Here is a 21,734-nt window from a genome sequence, read left to right as displayed (position 1 = left end):
CCTTAAAGAAATCATGAAATCAGCTACATGCATTGTAACTCACAATTCTTTCTCTTCTTCAAAGGTGCAAAGGGTGAGAACGTTTCACCAAAACAAAAAATAAAATTAAAAAAAGATTAAGAAAATCTATAAGAGCTGGGCTAGACAGGACACAAATAAGTACAGTCTGGGATTGGGAAATTCCAGTTTCGAGTAGTGTGGTTTCCACAATATGGTCCTTAGTCCCACTGCACCACCTGGTGCATGCTGGAAATGCCAGTTCTTGGGCCTCACCCCAGACCAAGTAAATGAAAATCCCAGGGAACATGGCCCAGCAATCTGTGTCTTCATGAGCCTTCCAGGTTGTTCTGATGGTCATTCAAGTTTGAGAACCGCCATCCAACACAACAACAGTTGAAGGTCATCAAGAGCAAATCATGCCTTTTTTGACACAGCCCTCCCTTTCCCACCCCATCTTTTCAAGCCATTCCTAGTCTACTTTGACTGTTTTGGCATCTGAGAAAAGGATCAGTATCACAAACAGTAGAAGAGACTAGAGAAAGGTCAGGAGTAAGAAAAGCTCATAGGCTGTTGAGACAAAGCCTACCAGCGTTATGACCCCATAGCGCTTTTCCACTTTCTCCTTGAGCTCCCGGAAGCAGGAAGACAACCGGTCATGGAGTGGCTTCAGCTGCTCTGTCAGCTTCTCCCCATGGATGCGGATCCCCTCCGTCAGCAGAGGCATCTGGGGAAAAAGGCATGAGAGGAATGGGATGAGGTTTAGGAAGAGAGATGATTCAGAATTTGAGGCTGGGAGTGGATGGACGGTGGGGGTAGACAGGTCAACTGATGAACACAGAATAGATCAAATGAAAACGCTGTTTCTTAGCACAGGGCTTGGGAACCAGATGCCCTTGGGTTAAAGACGCAGAGGCATTCACACACCTAGGACATAAGTAACCAGGGGACCAAGCAAGGCAAACCCACATGAGCCTGGGGACCTTTCTAGGCAGGGGCAACTGACAGGTGTCACCTTGGACTGACCTGTATGATTGCATTTCCTCCCACTGTTTACAGAGGTAACGAGAGATAGAAACTGACACCAACAATTCTCAGATGGAAACACTTGCCAGTAAATCAATTGGGGGAGTTGAATCTCCCTGCTAAGAAGACCACTCTCAACACTGCAGTCTAATGAAATGTTCTTCCCGTGTCACTTGGCCAAATAAATAAGACAGGTTGTGATTCTAAGAGTTTAAATAAAAAAGGAACCCTAAATGGGGACTTGTAGATGGATGCCCCAGAGCAAGGGGTCTTCAACCTCTGGTCTAATGGCTGAAAATCTGAGGTGGAGCTGATGTACTGATAAAAGGAATAAAGCGCACAATAAATGCAGTGAGCGTGAGTTATTCCAAAACTATCACTCCCAACCCTGATCTGAGGAGAAACTGTTACCACAGAACTGGTCCCTGGTGCCAAAAAGGCTGGGGACCGCTGCCCTAGAGGGTAAGTATCATGCAAGGGAGTCACCCAAGGAGCAAGGAGGGCTGTCCACCACACCTTCCCTGGACATACCTGCAATGCTATTAGTCGCTTTAGCAGCTCAATCTTCTCCAGGTCTTCAGGATGCTCCTGCAAGTACTTATCTGTAAAAAATGCCTAAAAGGAGAGCATTGGCAAGTATTGATTAGAATGCATTCCTATCTGTATATGTGACCCTGAAAGGAAGGGGAAGGAAATGGAAAGAGGGAAACACATTCTCTGTTCCCTCTGGTGAACCAGGAATGATTAAGTGAGCATAGATTCCATTCCTGGGATAGCCCTTAAACCACCAGAGTGGACAATTCAAAAAGGAATGGGGTATTTTGTAGTCTTTCTAGAATCATGCAATTCCTAGCAAGAGTACATTCTTAACCATAGCTACATATACACATCAAATCAACAGCACCAGCAGAGAGTGTCATTCATTAAAATAAGTTCCCCAAAGAACTAAGAAAAGACCAAGTGACAATATCAAAAAGTTGTTCATGAGACTAAATGCCTAGATTTATAAAAGAGCGAAAAATTAACAGGCTGAAGATGTGGCTGAGGGTTTTCCTGCCTTGCAGACTGTATCACAATTCCTAAAGATTTGTAAAAGATTTAACACTTTTACACATCAATCTGAAAGGCTATTTTTAAGGACAACATGAGAAATACTATAGATGTGGAACGGTTTTGAAAATATTAAATGCAGGTTGCATTTATTATGGTATGTGAAGACCACGTCACCCATGACATCATCAATAAACACTGATGTAAAGGCCCTATGATAAGGAAATAAACCCAAACTCAATCTACAAACATAGGCGTTACATGCAAGATCATGTTAAAGACAGAATTCAATAGGGGAGAAAAATCAAAGTCTGTGGTGAACATTTATGCTCCAACAGAGTTCCAAACTGGAGTTATCTATTTCCTCCCTATACCATAACCATCATTTCTAAGAATGCTTTCAGAGACCTTCAAATTTCCCCCTTACTCTTCTCCTCCACTCCTTAGAAAGACCACCCCATTACAGGAGATCCAAGAGTTCCAAAAACTATAGGATACGGTTATAAAAGAGGTCAGCCCATTTTCTGTGGAAAAGAGAGTATGTGCAAACTTTTTCCTTGATTGGTTTAACTGTGTCCCCACCCCCAAGGCACAGGTTGAAGTCCTAAGCCTGGGACCTCAGAATGTGACCTCATATGGTCACAGACTAACTGCAGAGGTAGTTAGTCAAGATGAGCTCATGTTAGAGTAGGAGAAACCCTTAGACACTGGTGTCTAACTGGTTTCCTTACAAGGAGGGGACATGAGAAGACAGATACCTATACACAGAGATACCACCACGTGAAGGGACAAGAAGACAGTAACCTACAAGGCAAGGCATGCCAAAGGTTGCCTGCAGGACTTCCCTGGTGGTCTTGTGGTTAACAATCTGCCTGCCAATGCAGGGGACATGGGTTCACTCCCTGGTTGGTGAAGATTCCACGTGCTGCGAGGCAGCTAAGCTTATGCATCACAACTACTGAGCCCCCGCTCCAGAGCACAGGAGCTGCAACTACTGACCTTACTAGCACTACAACTATGGAAGCCCATGAGCCCTAGAGTCCACTCACCTCAACAAGAGAAGCCACCACAATGAGAAGCGCTCCACAACCAGAGAAAAAGCCCTCGAAGCAACAAAGACTCAAGACAGCCAAAAATAAATAACATTTTCTTAATAATGCAAAGGAAGCCAGTAGCCCACAGAAGCCAGGAGAGACACAGGGAGCAGACTCATCTTCACATGCCTCAGAGGGAATTGATGCTACAGACACCTTGCTTTCAGACTGTGAGGCAATCAATCCCTATTGTTTTAAGCCACTCTGTTGGTGGTATCTTGTTATGGCAGCCCTAGGAAATGAATATGACAGAGAATATAAATGTATGGAATCCAAGAATCACAAAAAGGAAACGGGACATTTATGGAGCAGCTTGTTATAGCAGATTCATATTTAGAGGGATTATTGATCTAATGAACTATTTAAGTATTTGCTTAAATCTTCAGTCACCTTTCAAAATATATGTACTTGGGACTTCCCTGGTGGTCCAGTGGCTAAGACTCTGTGCTTCCAATAGAAGGAGCCCCATCTCCATCACTGGTCAGGGAACTGCAAGCTGCAACTAAAAAGATCCTGCATGCCACATCTAAGACCAGACAAAGCCAAATAAATAAATAATTTAAAAAATACATGTAGTTCGGGGCTTCCTTGATGGCTCAATGGTAAAGAATCCACATGCCAATGCAGGAGGCCTGGGTTCAATCCCATGTCTGGGAAGATCGCACACGTCAGGGAACAACTTAGCCGGTGAGCCACAACTATCGAGCCTGTGCTCTAGAGCCCATGGGCCCCAACTACTGAAGTGTGCCTGTCCTACAGCCTGTCCTCCATGATAAGAGAAGTCATTGCAACAAGAAGCCTGAGAATCGCCAACCAGAGAGTAGCCCCCACTTGCCGCAAGACCCAGAACAGCCAAAAACAAATATTTTAAAAATACAGGTAGTTTATATTTTTAAAAGGTAATTTTTTTTAACCTATAATACTCCCTAAAATTCCCAAAGCATCAGTTGAGTCACAGATCACCAGAGGAGAGTGCTCTGAAATTAATTTTTCTAGCAGAGTCCTGCCTCACACCACAAAGGGCTGATAGATTACAGTAAATGGCTCCTGAGTTCCAATGACTAAGGCACTGATTAAAAAGCTGCCCTAAAATAGGTCACCTGTATCAAACTGGTAATGATGGATTTCCCAACTGACTGCAATAGCTCAAGGTGATCCATGAATTTACTGAGAAATATACAAAGTCATACATATTAATGAAAAGTATACACAAATATTTTTGAACAGTGCTTGAAATAAATTTGTTTATATATATTTCCTTTCCCTTTTCACTTTAATTTGAAGGTGGTCATATTGGAAAAAACTTCATATAAAATTATATAATAGTCACAACAATGAGGGCTTCCCTGCTGGCTCAGATGGTAAAGAACCTGCCTGCAATGTGGGAAACCCAGGTTCAATCCCTGGGTTGGGAAGGTATCCTGGAGAAGGAAATGGCAACCCACTCCACTATTCTTGGCTGGACAATTCTCATGGACGGAGAAGCCTGACGGGCCACAGTCCATGGAGTCGCAAAGAGTTGGACATGACTGGGCGACTAAGCACAGCACAAGGAGACAGATTCAAATGCTGCTTGATTCCACTGACAGAAGACACCTGCAACAGTCAAATTCATGGAGTTAGAAAGTACACTGGTCGGGGCCAGGGACCAGAGGATGGGGGATGAGGAGGTAGTGTTTAACGGGGGGCAGAGTTGCAGTTTAGAAAAATGAAAAATTCAGGAGGTGGATGATGGTGAGATGTGAATGTTCTTAGTGCCACTGAACTGTACAGTTCAATATGGTTAAAAAAGTATGGTTTATACTCTTTGACTTTCACAATAAAAAAAATAAAAATAAAATTATATGATAGTCACCAATATTGGCATATATAAGTCAGAGTTTAGGGCATTCTGAAAAAAAAATGAATACTTGGAAAGACACATTAAAATTTGTGCCAGATAGCTAACAGGAAAAAACACACACTGAAATCATTATAGTATTTTTTAAAAAGTATTGCCTTCTGGGTCCTAATACTGAATTCCATTGAAACATTGGAAATTATTACTGAACCCTCACATGGGCAAACTAGAATTGCTCTCTGGTATTGTGAAAAGAAGACAGTCGAAAAGAAAAGGAGAAAAGGAAAGATATAAGTATTTGAATGCAGAGTTCCAGAGAAAGCAAGAAGAGATAAGAAAGCCTTCTTCAGCAATCAATACAAAGAAATAGAGGAAAACAACAGAATGGGAAAGACTAGAGATCTCTTCAAGAAAATTATAGAGATACCAAGGGAACATTTCATGGAAAGATGGGCTTGAAAAAGGACAGAAATGGTATGGACCTAACAGAAGCAGAAGATATTAAGAAGAGGTGGCAAGAATACACAGAAGAACTGTGCAAAAAAGATCTTCACGACCAAGATAATCACCATGGTGTGATCACTCAACTAGAGCCAGACATCCTGGAATGGGAAGTCAAGGGGGCCTTAGAAAGCATCACTACGAACAAAGCTAGTGGAGGTGATGGCATTCCAGATGAGCTATTTCAAATCCTGAAAGATGATGCTGTGAAAGTGCTGCACTCAATATCCCAGCAAATTTGGAAAACTCAGCAGTGGCCACGGGACTGGAAAAGGTCAGTTTTCATTCCAATCCCAAAGAAAGGCAATGCCAAAGAATGCTCGAACTACTGCACAATTGCACTCATCTCACATGCTAGTAAAGTAATGCTCAAAATTCTCCAAGCCAGACTTCAGCAATATGTGAACCATGAACTTCCTGATGTTCAAGCTGGTTTTAGAAAAGGCAGATGAACCAGAGATCAAATTGCCAGCATCTGCTGGATCATGGAAAAAGCAAGAGAGTTCCAGAAAAACATCTATTTCTGCTTTATTGACTATGCCAAAGCCTTTGACTATGTGGATCACAATAAACTGTGGAAAATTCTGAAAGAGATAGAAACACCAGGCCACCTGACCTGCCTCTTGAGAAATCTGTATGCAGGTCAGGAAGCAACAGTTAGAACTGGACATGGAACAACAGATTGGTTCCAAATAGGAAAAGCAGTACATCAAGGCTGTATTTTGTCCCCCCTGCTTATTTAACTTCTATGCAGAGTACATCAAGAGAAACGCTGGGCTGGAAGAAGCACAAGCTGGAATCAAGATTACCAGGAGAAATATCAACCACCTCAGATATGCAGATGACCACTACCCTTATGGCAGAAAGTGAAGAGGAACTAAAAACCCTCTTGATGAAAGTGAAAGAGGAGAGTGAAAAAGTTGGCTTAAAGCTCAACATTCAGAAAACAAAGATCATGGCATCCGTGGTCCCATCACTTCATGGGAAATAGATGGGGAAACAGTGGAAACAGTGTCAGACTTTATTTTGGGGGGCTCCAAAATCACTGCAGATGGTGATCACAGCCATGAAATTAAAAGACGCTTACTCCTTGGAAGAAAAGTTATGACCAACCTAGATAGTATATTCCAAAGCAGAGACATTACTTTGCTGACTAAAGTCCGTCTAGTCAAGGCTATGGTTTTTCCAGTGGTCATGTATGGATGTGAGAGTTGGACTGTGAAGAAGGCTGAGTGCTGAAGAATCGATGCTTTTGAACTGTGGTGCTGGAGAAGACTCTTGAGGGTCCCTTGGGCTGTAAGGACATCCAACCAGTCCATTCTGAAGGAGATCAGCCCTGGGATTTCTTTGGAAGGAATGATGCTAAAGCTGAAACTCCAGTACTTTGGCCACCTCATGCGAAGAGTTGCCTCATTGGAAAAAGACTCTGATGCTGCGAGGGATTGGGGGCAGGAGGAAAAAGGGACGACAGAGGATGAGATGGCTGGATGGCATCACTGACTTGATGGACGTGAGTCTGAGTGAACTCCGGGAGATGGTGATGGACAGGGAGGCCTGGCGTGCTGCGATTCACGGGGTTGCAAAGAGTCGGACATGACTGAGCGACTGAACTGAACTGATTGTGTCCTTACTAGCTGCTGAGAATAGTAAGACTAAAAAAGGCTGAGAGAAGAGAAAGGAAGAGAAGAGAGAAGAAAAAAGATCTTTGCAACAACAGACCCGGAGCAGTGGGAAACCCAACTTATCAGGAACATTCAAATCACACGTTTCATCCCAAATAGGAGGGAGAGACAGGAAGAAAGCTGTCACTGATCAAGCCTCTACCACATGTCAGGTGTTGTACAACGTTTCTTATAGATGGGACGTCTCCATTCCCCCACACTGCTCCTGTCAGTTATGTACTTTCCTTACTTTTTCCAAATATGAAACTGGGGCTCAAGAGAAGTTAAGTATCTTGCCCAAGAACACACAGCGGCCAATAGGAAGCCAGAACTGGGTCACAGCAGTGACTGATTCTGAAGCCCCTCATCTTCCCAGGACACTGTGTACACATGTAAATACAGGAACCTACAAGCTGCAAACGTTCAAAGATGTGAAAGTGCATTTGTGTGTCCAATCACACGAGCTAGTTCTTGTGTCTGGTGTACACTGTCGTGTGCGTGCATCCTCTGCAAGTGGTTGTGTTTCTGTGCACTTTACTGTACAGAGTACGGTAGTACAGGGTCATTATTTGAAGCCCAGGATGTCTGGAAGCAAGTGGAAAACAGCTGTAATGTAGCTGGTACTACTACACTTTCCAGGTACTGTATTGTTAAGATTAAAAATGTTTTATTTTTTCTGTTTACATGTGTTATTTCTGTGAAAAGTATTATAAACCTATTACAGTACTGTATAGCTGATTGTGTTAGTTGGGTACCTCGGCTACCTTTCCTGGATTTAACAAACAAACTGGATTCACACACATGCTCTTGGAATGGAACTTGTTCGTATGTAGGGGACTTACTGTTAAGAGAATCAGCCCATTTAACCTCTGCTTGCCCTTCCCGTCTGTCTCCTTTTCTTCCCCCTCACTTTCTGTGCTACTCAACAGGGGTGTTACTTGTTATATTTATATTCAAGAAGTGTTAGTCCCTCAGTTGTGTCCAGCTCTTTGCAACCTCATGGACTGAAGCCCACAAGGCTTCTCTGTCCATGGACTCCTCCAGGCGAGAATACTGGAATGGGTTGCCATTCCCTTCTCCAGGGGATTTTCCCAACTCAACGACTGAACCCAGACCTCCTACATTGCAGGCAGAGTCTTTACTGTCTAAGCCACCAGGGGAAAAGTTTTCAGGAAGGCTCCCAAATTATTTAGCCACTGAAACCATATATAACAATTAAAAACCCTCTATTAATTATATATTCTGAATGCATTCAGTTCCTCAGTCATGTCTGACTCTTTGCGACCCCATGAATCACAGCACACCAGACCTCCCTGTCTATCACCAGCTCCCGACATTTACTCAAACTCATGTCCATCGAGTCGGTGATACCATCCAGCCATCTCATCCTCTGTCGTCCCCTTCTCTTCCTGCCCCTGATCCCTCCCAGCATCAGGGTCTTTTCTAGTGAGTCAACTCTTTGTATGAGGTGGCCAAAGTATTGGAGTTTCAGCTTCAGCATCAGTTTTTCTAACGAACACCCAGGACTGATTTCCTTTAGGATGGACTGGTCGGATCTCCTTGCAGTCCAAGGGACTCTCAAGAGTCTTCTCCAGCACCACAGTTCAAAAGCATCAATACTTTGGCGCACAGTTTTCTTTATAGTCCAACTCTCACATTCATACATGACCACTGGAAAAACCATAGCCTTGACTAGACAGACCTTTGTTGGCAAAGTAATGTCTCTGCTTTTTAATATGCTATCTAGGTTGGTCATAACTTTCCTTCCAAGGAGTAAGTGTCTTTTAATTTCATGGCTGCAGTCACCATCTGCAGTGATTTTGGAGCTCAAAAAAATAAAAGTCTGATCCTATTTCCCCATCTATTTCCCATAAAGTGATGGGATCAGATGCCATGATCTTCGTTTTCTGAATGTTGAGCTTTAAGCCAACTTTTTCACTCTCCTCTTTCACTTTCATCAAGAGGCTTTTTAGTTCCTCTTCACTTTCTGCCATAAGGGTGGTGTCATCTGCATATCTGAGGTTATTGATATTTCTCCCGGCAATCTTGATTCCAGCTTGTGCTTCTTCCAGCCCAGCGTTTCTCATGATGTACTCTGCATATAAGTTAAACAAGCAGGGTGACAACATGCAGCCTCGACGTACTCCTTTTCCTATTTGGAACCAGTCTGTTGTTCCATGTCAAGTTCTAACTGTTACTTCTTGACCTGAATGACAGAATGCATTGCTGCTAAGTCGCTTCAGTCATGTCCGACTCTGTGCCACCCCAGAGACGGCAGCCCACCAGACTCCCCCATCCCTGGGATTCTCCAGGCAAGAACACTGGAGTGGGTTGCCATTTCCTTCTCCAATGCATGAAAGTGAAAAGTGAAAGGGAAGTTGCTCAGTCGTGTCCGACTCTTAGCGACCCCATGGACTGCAGCCCACCAGGCTCCTCCATCCTTGGCATTTTCCAGGCAATAGTACTAGAGTGGGGTGCCATTGCCTTCACCCAAATCCTATACAGTGGATTCCCACATGGTGAGCATTCCATTCATGCATTTCTAGAGTAACAGATAAGACTCTTATTTGAACTAATTTAACTGTAGAGCCAGGGCCAGCATTTGTCCATGCAACCGATTGCACAACATGTCAGGGGAGGGATTCCTAGAATCTAGTTTCAAATAGAGTGTGGCTCTGTGTTTCCCATAGATGCTGCTTCCTTTCTGGGGCATCCTCAGGTCTAGAGTCCACTAGAAAGCTTTCTACCTTCCAGAGGAGAGAGGGAGTGGGGGGTGGAATTCATAGGTAGTGAATCAAGCAGAAGTCCACCAGGCTGATCTTTTGGTGACTCTACCAGACACAGGCCTGACCCTGGGTGGGCGGCTAATGGTCTCTAGGAGGTGTGAGCTCAGGGAGAAGCTTTCCATTTATTTCATTTGCCCATTCCTAAAGTGGGGAGCATGAATACCTCTCAGAGAAATTGTAAGAAACAAATCTGCCAGCTGCACAATGCCACTGGAGAAGGAGAGAGAGACACACACAACCTGGTGGCCCTGTGGGGTTCCCAGGATGCAGCCCACCTACCTTCTCATAGTTAGAGAAGCCCCCCATGACAGCTGGGTCCACGATGCCATTGAGCAGCATGGAGAGGGGATGCACAGAGAGGGACCGGTCCCAGGCATGCTGCTGGACACAGTTGCTGATCTTCTCATTGGTGAGCTCCATGGTTTCGATGGCATTCTCCAGAGGGCTGATTTCCTCCTGTGGACAGAGCGCATGGGAGAAGAGAGACACCGAGCTCCATGGTCACTTCTGGAAAAAGCCTAAGCCTTCCACTCAACAGGAACACAATTCCCACCAAGCTACGGAGGAGTGATATTTTGCTTGTCAAGATCACGTTTATTAATAAGGAGAGAACACTTACTTGAAATGGTGTTGGTAAGCTGCAAGATAAGCTACTTTGTTTCTCAATACAGTTTAACACTTTTACATGATTTCCTAAATGACAGCTATTTTAATTTATAGATTATAAATCCACTGAACACTCAGAATGTATGGAATCAGAGAGCAAGATGAAAACAAATGGCTAAACAGTAAAAACTAGGAGTAAGTAGAATTTTAATTTGTGATTTACTTAGAAGACATTCATTTTCTTTGCTAAGCTGTTTAAAATCTTCTCAGAAAGTACAAGGATGATATATAAATTGGAGTTATGGTAATGATTATTTCTTGGGGCAAAGTGTCTACGGAAATTTTGAGAAGACAAAATTGGAGCTTTAAGAATGGTTGTTTCTTAGGCAAATCTTTCTTAAGAGACTTTTGAGATGATCAACAACAAGAGGGGAGCAATAAATGTGACCCAAGACATTTGGGCACAAGCAAAAATACTCACTGCTAAGAGGTTTCATGCTCCTTCCATGAGAAAAGGTAAGAGATTCTGGAAGTTGCACATTCAGACTTACATTAACTCACCTTAGTATGGGTTCTGTTGTTCATAGAAGTCGGAAATAATAAGATGTATTAGAATATTCAAGCTGGATTTTACATGAGAATCAAATAAGATATAATATGGATTCAGAGAGAACTCCTTCTGTGGAAATGTCTTCCAAACCAGATTCAAGAAAAAGTGCCTCCTTTTTCACTTTACCCATAATCAACCAGCATGACCTGACACTCCAAACGTGACCCCAAGCCTCTGTCCAAAATCATATTCACATTTCAAAAATAATAATTTATCACTAGTGGGATGGAACACCTCAAACTTCAGATTTGTTCAAGACATATTTCTTCATTGCTTATTTTCTGCAAGCACTGGGCTGAGAACCATTGTTACAAAAGTGATTAAGGTATAATTCAGCTGGAAGAAGGTTATGGACAGAGGAGCCTGGTGGGCTACAGTCCATAGCATCGCAGAGAGTCAGACACGATGGAGCAACTGAGCACATGGCTGGAAGGAGCCTGTGACTTTTATGGGGTCAAGGTCAGAATGCAGAGGTCTCAAGACGAGTGAGCATGGTAGGTAACTCTTTAAAATAAGCCCAGGTTGTGACAGGGCATAGAAAAAGGGCATGTAACTCAGGTTGGAAGTTTTAGAGATGGCTTCTTGGAAAAGCTGGTATCTAAACTCAATCTCAATGGGAGTTAGGTTAAGAAGTGGAGAGAGGGCATTCTGGACAGAGAGAATGACCCAATGTCATAGAGGGTTGAAACAGCACAGAATAAGCCATTTAGTTCCAGGCATAGAAGACCAAGTGAAAGAGGCTTTTAGTCCCAAAGACCCTGTCTACATGTGCTAGGAGCATGGGCTTTCTGGTCTAGGTACTGGGGAGCCATGGCAAGGTTTTGAACATGAGAATGAGACAGCCGGATTTTCACTATGGAATTCATACTCTGAGGCAGAGAGGAAAAGACCTAAGAAGCCCACCAGGCAGAGAGGGGCCAATCAGGAGCCTTTTTCAACATCATCAGCCAGAGATGAATGAGAGTAGAAACAGCACACCATAGTAGGAGGGCTGGGGGAAGAAAAAACCAAAACATTAGAACGGTAAAATGACCAGCTTTGGGGAGTGCTGAAGATGGGTGTGAGAGTTGGACTACAAAGAAAGCTGAGTGCTGAAGAATTGATGCTTTTGAACTGTGGTACTGGAGAAGACTCTTGAGTCCCTTGGACTGCAAGGAGATCCAACCAGTCCATCCTAAAGGAGATCAGTCCTTGGTGTTCCCTGGAAGGACTGATGTTGAGGCTGAAACTTCAATACTTCGGTCACCTGATGTGAAGAGCTGACTCATTGGAAAAGACTCTGATGCTGGGAAAGATTGAGGGCGGGAGCAGAAGGGGACAACAGAGGATGAGATGGTTGGATGCCATCACTGACTCAAGGGACATGAGTTTGGGTAAACTCCAGGAGTTGGTGATGGACAGGGAGGCCTGGCGTGCTGCGGTTCATGGGGTCGCAAAGAGTCAGACATGACTGAGTGACTGAACTGAAGATGGAAAAGTCGAGGATGAGTGATGATGTGATGATTTGAAAAATAAAAGGAGAGGAGTATTCTTGGAGGGAAGAATGTAACTGATAGGAAACTCTGAGGAGGAATTTCAAAAATGTTTCTGGGTGCTGGCAGGATCCTTGAGGAGACAAGACCCATTTGGTCTTATAAAAGAGCCATTCACTGGCAGTAACCTTTAGGATTGGTGTTGTAACATCAGTTTTACAAAGGAGTTCTATTCGACAAGCATTTCTTTTATTTCTCTTTTGGAAACTGAAGTTGGCTGGAGGAGCTAGTGAGAACCAGAGGGGGAATTTAACAAAGGCTCTTATTTGGAGACAGAAATATTCTGAGTTCCACTTTCAGATGACTTACTATTGAGATCTGCTTGACTTCAAACCACTTGAGGATCCCAGGGAATGTATAGGCAGTCGTATATGTGGTCCTTTCAATCCACATGGTCTGGTGGAAGGAAGGAAAGTAGGAAATGTTGGTCAGTTCCCGGGAAAAACAGCAAAATTCTCAGGTTGAGATTCTATTGGATTTATTTTTAAAATTTTTATTTTAAATATTTTTTCATATTAACAAATTTTATTTAATATTTTATATTATTCTACTTTGTACTTACTTTATATTTTATTTATTTAAATAATTTATTTTATATTGAAACTAACATAATATTGCTTTAGTTTCAGGTGTATAGCAAAGTGACTCAGCTATACATATAAATGTATCTATTCTTTTTCAAACTCTTTCCCCATTTAGGTTATTACAGAATTGTGAACAGAGCTCCCTGTGCTATACAGTAGGTTCCTGTCGACTCTCTAGAGATTCTATTTTAAATGCCTCCTTAGTGAATTAGCCCAAATTTTCTACTAAACTTTAAAGATTCTATATGTTTAAAGCAGAAAGGAATTCTCTGTTAAGTCCCCCTCACTCTTTTTTGATGGGAAATTTGAGGTCCAGAGAGGTGTGACATGCTCAAACCAAGTTCATGGTGGCAGCAGGCTCAGGAGTAGAGCCCAGTTCCTGGATCCCTAATCTAGCGCTTTCCACTGAGAGGACAGCCTGCTGATGAGGTAATAAGTACATGGACCCTCTACACCAGGGCTGCCATCATTTCTGCTGTAGGTGCTGGTTGGGTGGATAGCCTCCATTTTGGATGTCAATTTCATCTTGTTTTAGCGGTCCAAGCAGTGAACTCACAGCAAACTCATTGTCAGGATCCTTTTCTCCTTTCCGGAATGGCCGAGAATACCTGAACTGCTGTACTTCGTTGGCTCTGTAGTAGCTGGGGAAAGACACAGTCACAATGCTGTAGCTTCTCTCTTACAATAAGTACTCCTCCATCAAAACCTGGGACACATTTCACATGGACTGAGTCTTATCCGTTAAATTATCTCAACACTGATACAGTCTCCATGATGAAGGCTGTAGGTGGTACAGAACTTGATTTTATTGCACATCTTAATTACTGACGCATCTATCACAATTTTAAAAGGCATATGGGGCTTCCCTGGTGGCTCAGTGGTAAAGAATCCACATACGAATGCAGGAGACACAGGCTCCATCCCTGATCTGGGAAGATCCCACATGCTGTGTGGAGCAACCAAGCACATGCGAAACAAGTACTGAGCCAGCACTCCACCAACCAGGAATGACACCTACTGAAAGCTGTGGGCCCTGGAGCCCATGTTTTGTAACAGGAGAAGCCACCACAATGAGCAGTCCAAACACTGCACCTAGAGAGTAGCCCTCACTCACCAGAACTAGAGAAAAGCCCTCAGGGCAAAGAAGACCCAGAACAGCCAACAATAAAATAATAAAACTTTTTAAAAGACTTAAAGTAATAAAAAAGACTATTAAACAAACAAAAGGCAAAAGAACTTATAGCAGTGTTTGTGATCTCATTTGTATAATTCTCTAACAGTTTCATCAGGCCAACTAGCATTTTAGCTTCTTAAGAAAAGGGATGAGGCCTTCAGTCATGGGGGAACTCACCAAGCAAGGTGAGGTCAGCCATTACTGACCAGTGAATCCTTCTGGGTAGAAAAATGAACTAGGGGATCTGAACTCAAGAGCAAACTTCCTAATTTCCTACCCTCTGCTTGAAAAAATAAAAATAAAACCCCCAAATTCTATGAGTTACCAAGCTCTTACCTTATACTGAACATGGAATAGACATTTGCTGTGGTCTGAACATTTGGGTCCCTGCTCATCCCTATGTTGAAATCTTAATGTCCAATGGGATGGTGTTAGGCCTTTGGGTGGTGATTAGCTCATGATGGCAGAGCCCTTGTGAATGGGGTTAGTGCCCATATTAAAAAAGAAGAAACACAGAGCTCCCTCACCCCTCACTCCAGCACGGGAAGACACACTGAGAAAATGAACCATATATGAAGCAGGAAGTAGGCCCTCAACAGACACCAAAACTGTGAGAAATAAATTCCTGTGGTTTATATGCCTCTTCAGTCTATGGCTTCTGTTACGGTAGAGCAAATGGATGAAGACAAAAGAAGGTCTTTCAAAAGGTAATGAATTTAAGGATTTGGTTTTGATAGACTTCTACATAAAGTGTGTGTGGGAGACACATGGTTTAAAATACCAAACCAAAAAACCCCACTTACTTTAAGATCTGCTCCGGAACTGGTTTATCCTTGTAGTTGGGTGGAAGGTTCATCACTGGCTTGACAGTGAAGCACTGCAAGTCTGAGGAGCTTGTTAAGGAAGAAAGAGCCAGGAAGCTGTCACTGCAAAAAGAACCGCCATTTCCTCTTGCTTTACCAATGGAAACAGTACCCACACCAACAACTCCTTTGAAGCAAAGGCCAGGACCACACTGAAAATGAGGTTCCATTAGGTATTACTGAAATGCCTTAGTAAGTCATAATCCTAGAACGCTTTTTTATCAGGCACATGTGAAACAACCTTGCCAGAGGAAAACAGACATTAATGCAATTTCAGCAAAATAGGTGATTAGAAATTATTTTAACTTTCTTTTGGACAAGCATCTGACTGAAATATTCAGAGTCCAGAGCCCAGGCAATAGGAATTTCTTGTATCTTTGGATACCTTAGACTTGAACCGTAGACTTGAACTTTTCTGCTTTACCAACAAAGCTTCCAAACCTATAGTTTTGAAACTGGCACTGGGTCTGGACCTAATGTTGTTGTTGTTAAGTTGCTCAGTCATGTCCAACTCTTTTCAACCCCATCGACTGCAATCTTCCAGGCTCCTCTGTCCACGGAACTCTCCAGACAAGAATATTGGAGTGGGTTGCCATTTTCTCCTCCAGGGGATCTTCCCAACACAGTACTGAACCCATGTTCCTTGCACTGGTAGGCGGGTTTATTACTGAGCCACCAGGGAAGCCCCAGACCTAACACTGACTCCCCATGTTTCTCAACATGAAGGCTGCCTTCCACTGACACCAAAAATCACCTGGAGATTTACTCAAAATGCACAATTAGAATTCACAGCTGGTGAATCAGAATCTCTCCATGGTGATTCTTAAATATAACACAATTTGAGAACCACTGGGCTATGCTTTACAATGTTACAGCTTACAAAGCATTTTCACATAAATGATCTTTTTATCTGGATCTTCAGAGAAATGCTATTAAATATTTGAGAAAAAATAGAGTTCAGTTCAGTTGCTCGGTCATGTCCAACTCTCTGTGACCCCAGGGACCTCAGCAGGCCAGGCTTCCCTGTCCATCACCAACTCCAAGAGCTTGCTCAAACTCATGTCCGTCAAGTTGGTGATGCCATCCAACCATCTCATACTCTATCATTCCCTTCTCCTCCTACCCTCAATCTTTCCCAGCATCAGGGTCTTTTCCAAGGAATCAGTTCTTCACATCAGGTGGCCAAAGTATTGGGAGTTTCAGCTTCAGCATCAGTCCTTCCAATGAATATGCAGCACTAATTTCCTTTAGGATGGACTAGTTAGATCTCCTTGCAGTCTAAGGGACTCTCAAGAGTCTTCTCCAACACCATAGTTCAAAAGCATCAATTCTTTGGCACTCAGCTTTCTTTACAGTCCAACTCTCACATTCATCTATGACTACTGGAAAAACCATAGCTCTGTCTAGACGGACCTTTGTTGGCCAAGAAATGTTTCTGCTTTTTAATATGCTGTCTTGGCTGGTCATAGCTTTTCTTCCAAGGAGCAAGTGTCTTTTAATTTCATGGCTGCAGTCACCATCTGCAGTAATTTGGCAGCCCCCCAAAATAAAAGTCTGTCACTGTTTCCATTGTTTCCCCATCTATTTGCCATGAAGTGATGGTACCAGATTCCATGCTTAGTTTTCTGAATGCTGAGCTTCAAGCCAGCTTTTTCACTCTCCTCTTTCACTTTCATCAAGAGGCTCTTTAGTTCCTCTTTGCTTTCTGCCAAAGTATGGGGTCATCTGCACATCTGAGGTTACTGATATTTCTCCCAGCAAACTTGAATCCAGCCTGTACTTCATCCAGCCCAGCATTTCTCATGATGTTCTCTGCATATAAGTTAAATAAGCAGGGTGACAATATACAGCCTTGACGTACTCCATTCCCAATTTGGAACCAGTCTGTTGTTCCACGTCTGGTTCTAACTATTGCTTCTTGACCTGCATACAGATTTCTCAGGAGGCAGATCAGATGGTCTGGTATTCCCATCTCTTTAAGAATTTTAGGAAAATTCTTAAAGAAAATTCTTTAAAAAGCCAGAGTTACCCCTTCAGTAAACCAAGCCCTGGAGAAGTTAAGCAACTGGTTAAAATCAGATGGCTATGCAGATATGACTTTGGGATGAGCTCCAGGACTCATGTTTCTACATCAAATCCATAAAGACCTCTTTTCATTGCTACACCAAGGAGGCATCTCAATTGTTTTTCTGAACCCCCAAACTGAAACCTTCCTTTCCCAAGCATCTACTAAGTGTTAATAGGCCACTACACTCTTTCTTTGAAAGACTTGTCTGTTAACTGCTCTATCGTTACTACTGTCCATCTTTCTATAGTAACTGACCACTCTATACCTATAATTAATATGTACTGAAATTTTATTATGTGCCAGGGACTCTTCTATTTTACAGACAATCTTTACAAGAACTCCAAGCGGAAGAGTGATCATCACCCCCGTTTTCTTGATAAGAAAACTGAGGCACAGCGAAATGGAGCTGCCCCAAGTGACACAGGAAGGGACAGAGCTGGGACTCGAACCTAGGCAGTTTGCTCCAGAGCACTTTTTCTTATTTATCTACCATTCCACACCTGCTCTGGCTTACCAACCTCTTTTAGAACACAGTAAGTTCTCTAAATATGAACCTTCAAGTTGTGAACTTTCAAAGATGTGAATATGCACGCCGTGCCATCAATATCAGGCCTGAGTGAAATCGCAGCTTGCCCTCCTCTCCTACTGCTGATGGTCTCTCATCTCTACCATCTCCCTCCTCCAATCAGTAACTCTTCTTGCCTATTCACTCGACGCCAGTCCCTGTATGGCAGCTGTAGTACTGGACTACTGTACTTTTCAAGCTACTGTACTGTATGATTAATAGTGTTATTTGTGTTTGTCTTTTATGTATTATTTGTATGAAAAGTATTACAAACATATGACAATACAGTACTGTATGGCCGATTATGTTACTTGGGTACTTAGGCTAACGTTTTGGACTTATGAACAAATTAGACTTGCAAATGTACTCTTGGAATGGAACTTGTTCGTATGTGGGAGACTTCCTTTACTGTTCAATTCCATAACCTCTCTAATTTTTCAAATGCATGTAACTGGTTTTTCAGTAAGATATTATATATTACCAAAAGAGAGCTATGTGTCTTTATACAAGATCCAGAATTCAGAACAGGAAGTCTACATTCTCCCTGGGCTCTGCCTGTGACTATAACACATGTCCTTCCATACTCAAGGTTTGCTTCTCATCTCTCTCTTTCAGTTACTTCATAGCCCTGAGCTAAGGACATTAGGTTCCCAAAGCTTTTATGCAGAATGGGACACTGAGTCAGGATGGTTAAATGAGTCTGAGGACAGGACCTACCTGCATGCAGGCACAGGACTGAACCCTCACCTTCTCTGGCTGGGCTGGGGCTGTAGCAGGTTCCAGAGCCCCACGCCGGGACTTCCCTGGTGGTTCAGTGGATAAGACTCCACACTCCCAATGCAGGGGGACTGGGTTTGATCCCTGCTTGGGGAACTAGATCCCACATGCTACAACTAAGAGTTTGCATGCCACCAACTAAAGATCCCATGTACTGCAGCCAAGACCTGACAGAGCCAAATAAATTAGTAAATAATAAATGTTAAAAAAAAAAAGAAGAGCGCCTAAGCTGTGGTCGGAGACAAGGATACACTGCTTGGGGGAAGACTTGATATCATCCCCTGGGGGGGTGGTGCTGCTCATCTTCTTGGCGTTGGGAAACTGGGTCAGCAGCCGCAGGCTGAAGTCTTCCCGCCTTTCGTATTCCTTCCCCCGGTAGATGAAGATCTTGTTCTGCAGGTCAGGACAAGCAGGGAGAAGCATTAAATGTGAACAGTGAAGGGCAATTGGGGATTCAAGTCTCAAGGAAGCACTGTCCTCTCCATGCTAAGTACAGCCCCTCCCTCGCCACCATGTTCCCACTGAACACTTACGTGCTCACAGCAACCATCATATCTGAAAGAGCTCACAGTTTATTTGTGGAGTTAAGTCAAAATGCTTCTCAAGAGGGTGCCCTACGATGATAACTTGTGTGCAAGGTCTACACTGATCCACAAGGAGATAAGGAGTTTGCATCCTATCGGAAATTCATGATGTCACTGGGCATGCTGCTTAGGTTAGCTGGTATTTCTCATGGCAAGAAAGTGAAAGAATGAAGGGCATTCATATACACTGAGATGCAAGCTCCTTACTCATTCCTTAACTTACTGGATCTTACTTTCTCATCATGACCCAGTAAGTTAGGGAATCAGGACATGAGCGACCCTGCCTCAGAGAACTCTAAAGTGCAAACAAGATCAATCAACAGGTTAGGTGGGAAAAGAGAACGGGATTAATCGACAGCCAGTCCCAAGCCAATCCTGGAGATGGCTGTGGATGACAACATCAAGGTCTCATAGACAAGAACTGCTCTCAATACTAGTCTTTCCACTCCAAACTGCAGCCTTTTTTCCCTTTAATAGAATTAACGAAATTGGATTTTTTGGAAAAGAAATTTGTGAAGTCCAAGACACAGAAGAAATTTGCCTCACGGCTCTTGCAAGTTCAGCTGTCACTGTTTTGATGGTTCCTGCTCCTCTCATTGTCACAAAGATGAACACTTAGCTTACCATTTAAAGCATACATGTATTGTGGTGTACTGTGTGTTCAGTCACTCTGTCGTGTGACTCTTTGCAACTCTGTGGACTGTAACCCATCAGGCTCTGCTATCTATGGAATACTCCAGGCAATAACACTGGAATAGGTTGCCATTTCCTCCTCCAGGGGATATTCCCGACCCAGGGACTGAACCCATACCTTCTGCGCATTCTGCAATGCAGTTAGATTCTTGACCGCTGAGCCACTGGGTAAGCCCCACACGTGATCCATTTTTAACTAAAATCTGGGCCCCTACTGTCTTATAAAATGTTTCTTAAAAATCACTAGTCCAGATGAATGGACAAAGAAGATGTGGTACATATATACAATGGAACATTACTCAGCCATAAAAAGGAACAAAACTGGGTCATCTGTAGAGAAGTGGATGGACCTAGAGACTGTCATACAGAGTATGTATAAGTAATTCAGAAACAGAGAAACAAATACCATATATTAATACATAAACGTGGAATATATGGTACAGATGAACCTATTTGCTGAGCAGAAATACAGACACTGACATAGAGAACAAATATATGGACACCAAAGGGGGAAGGGGAAGTAGGAAGGACTGGAAGATTGCGACTGACATATACATGTCTGGACTGACATCCTGACATATAAGATAGATAACTAATAATGACCTACTGTATAGCACAGGGAACTCTACTCAATACTCTGTAATGATATATATGGGAACAGAAACTAAACAAGAGGGGATATATTTATACGTAGAGCTGATTCACTTTGCTGTACAGCAGAAACTAATACAACATTGAAAAGCAACTATATTTCAATAAAAAAAATAAATCAGGAGAAAAAGTTTTAAAAATCACTTGTATAGCCATACACTAAACATGTATTGAGCAAATGAGATCTGCTAAAGGCTAGGGGTAAAAGGCTGAGCCTGCTCTGGTGGAAAGAAACAGAGAACAAGTAAATGAGTAAGTTAATGAAATAATTTTGGTAATTTAAGTATCTTGAAGGCAATAAACCTCTAGGCCCAACACAGAGGGCCATGAAAACTGCCCAGTCTTTTGGAATTGATGATTAAATGTTTCCAAGCTGGGAGAGATTTATGTGACTGATGTTGCAATATGAGATTTCATCATTCAGGCAGAACTATGGTGAGCTAGGGATTGGAATATAAGAAAACACTAAGGGTATGACAACTGTGGAGAAAACCAGAGAAGCAGAAGCTCAGCACAAAGGTGCTCAACCCGAAGGAGAGGGTTTAAGGCACACTTGGGACTTGACTGGGTAGAGATGGAAAGGCAGGGTTAGATGAGAAAAGGAGAGGGGAGGACAACCAGGCAAAAAGTACTGAGAGCAGGTAGAAGAAATGTTCTTCAGACTTCCTGGTGGTTCAGTGCTTAAGAATCTGCCTGCTTAGGCAGGGGACATGGGTTCAAGACCTGGTCCGGGAAGATCCCACGTGCCGCCGAACAACTAGGCCTGTGCATCACAACTACTGAGCTGGTGCTCCATAATAAGCAAAGTCGCCGCAAAGAAGCCCACACACCACGATGAAGAGTAGCCCCTGCCCACTGCAACTAGAGAAAGCTTGAGAGCAGCAACAGAGATCCAGCACAGCTAAAAATAAACTATTTTTTAAAAAAGAAGGGTGTCTGGATATGTTAGAATATGAAAGGCTTTGAAAGACAGGTCAATGGTCCAAAGGTTGGGAATTCGCTGGAGGTTCTGGTAGGAAGGCGCAATGTGATGAAGGAAGAAGAGCCGTCAGCCTGACGTGTCCAGCTGTGG

The 21,734-nt window shown here is 43.0% G+C and overlaps 1 protein-coding gene across 1 annotated transcript in view; it reads right to left on the bottom strand.

Moving 5' to 3' along the window:
* Positions 1-21,734, bottom strand: part of DOCK5 (dedicator of cytokinesis 5) — a 201,612-nt gene that overhangs the window by 13,542 nt on the left and 166,336 nt on the right. The window contains exons 40-46 of the mRNA XM_040243303.1: positions 18,986-19,127; positions 15,265-15,346; positions 13,844-13,928; positions 13,013-13,099; positions 10,235-10,411; positions 1,555-1,638; positions 587-724 (exon numbers count right to left, since the gene is read on the bottom strand). Of these exons, the coding sequence (XP_040099237.1) occupies positions 587-724; positions 1,555-1,638; positions 10,235-10,411; positions 13,013-13,099; positions 13,844-13,928; positions 15,265-15,346; positions 18,986-19,127 (795 nt within the window). The remainder of the gene's footprint in view (positions 1-586; positions 725-1,554; positions 1,639-10,234; positions 10,412-13,012; positions 13,100-13,843; positions 13,929-15,264; positions 15,347-18,985; positions 19,128-21,734) is intronic.

The sequence above is a fragment of the Oryx dammah genome, unplaced genomic scaffold (assembly GCF_014754425.2).
Source record: "Oryx dammah isolate SB20612 unplaced genomic scaffold, SCBI_Odam_1.1 HiC_scaffold_1, whole genome shotgun sequence".
Lineage (NCBI taxonomy): Eukaryota > Metazoa > Chordata > Mammalia > Artiodactyla > Bovidae > Oryx > Oryx dammah.
This window is presented reverse-complemented; position numbering and strand designations above follow the sequence as displayed.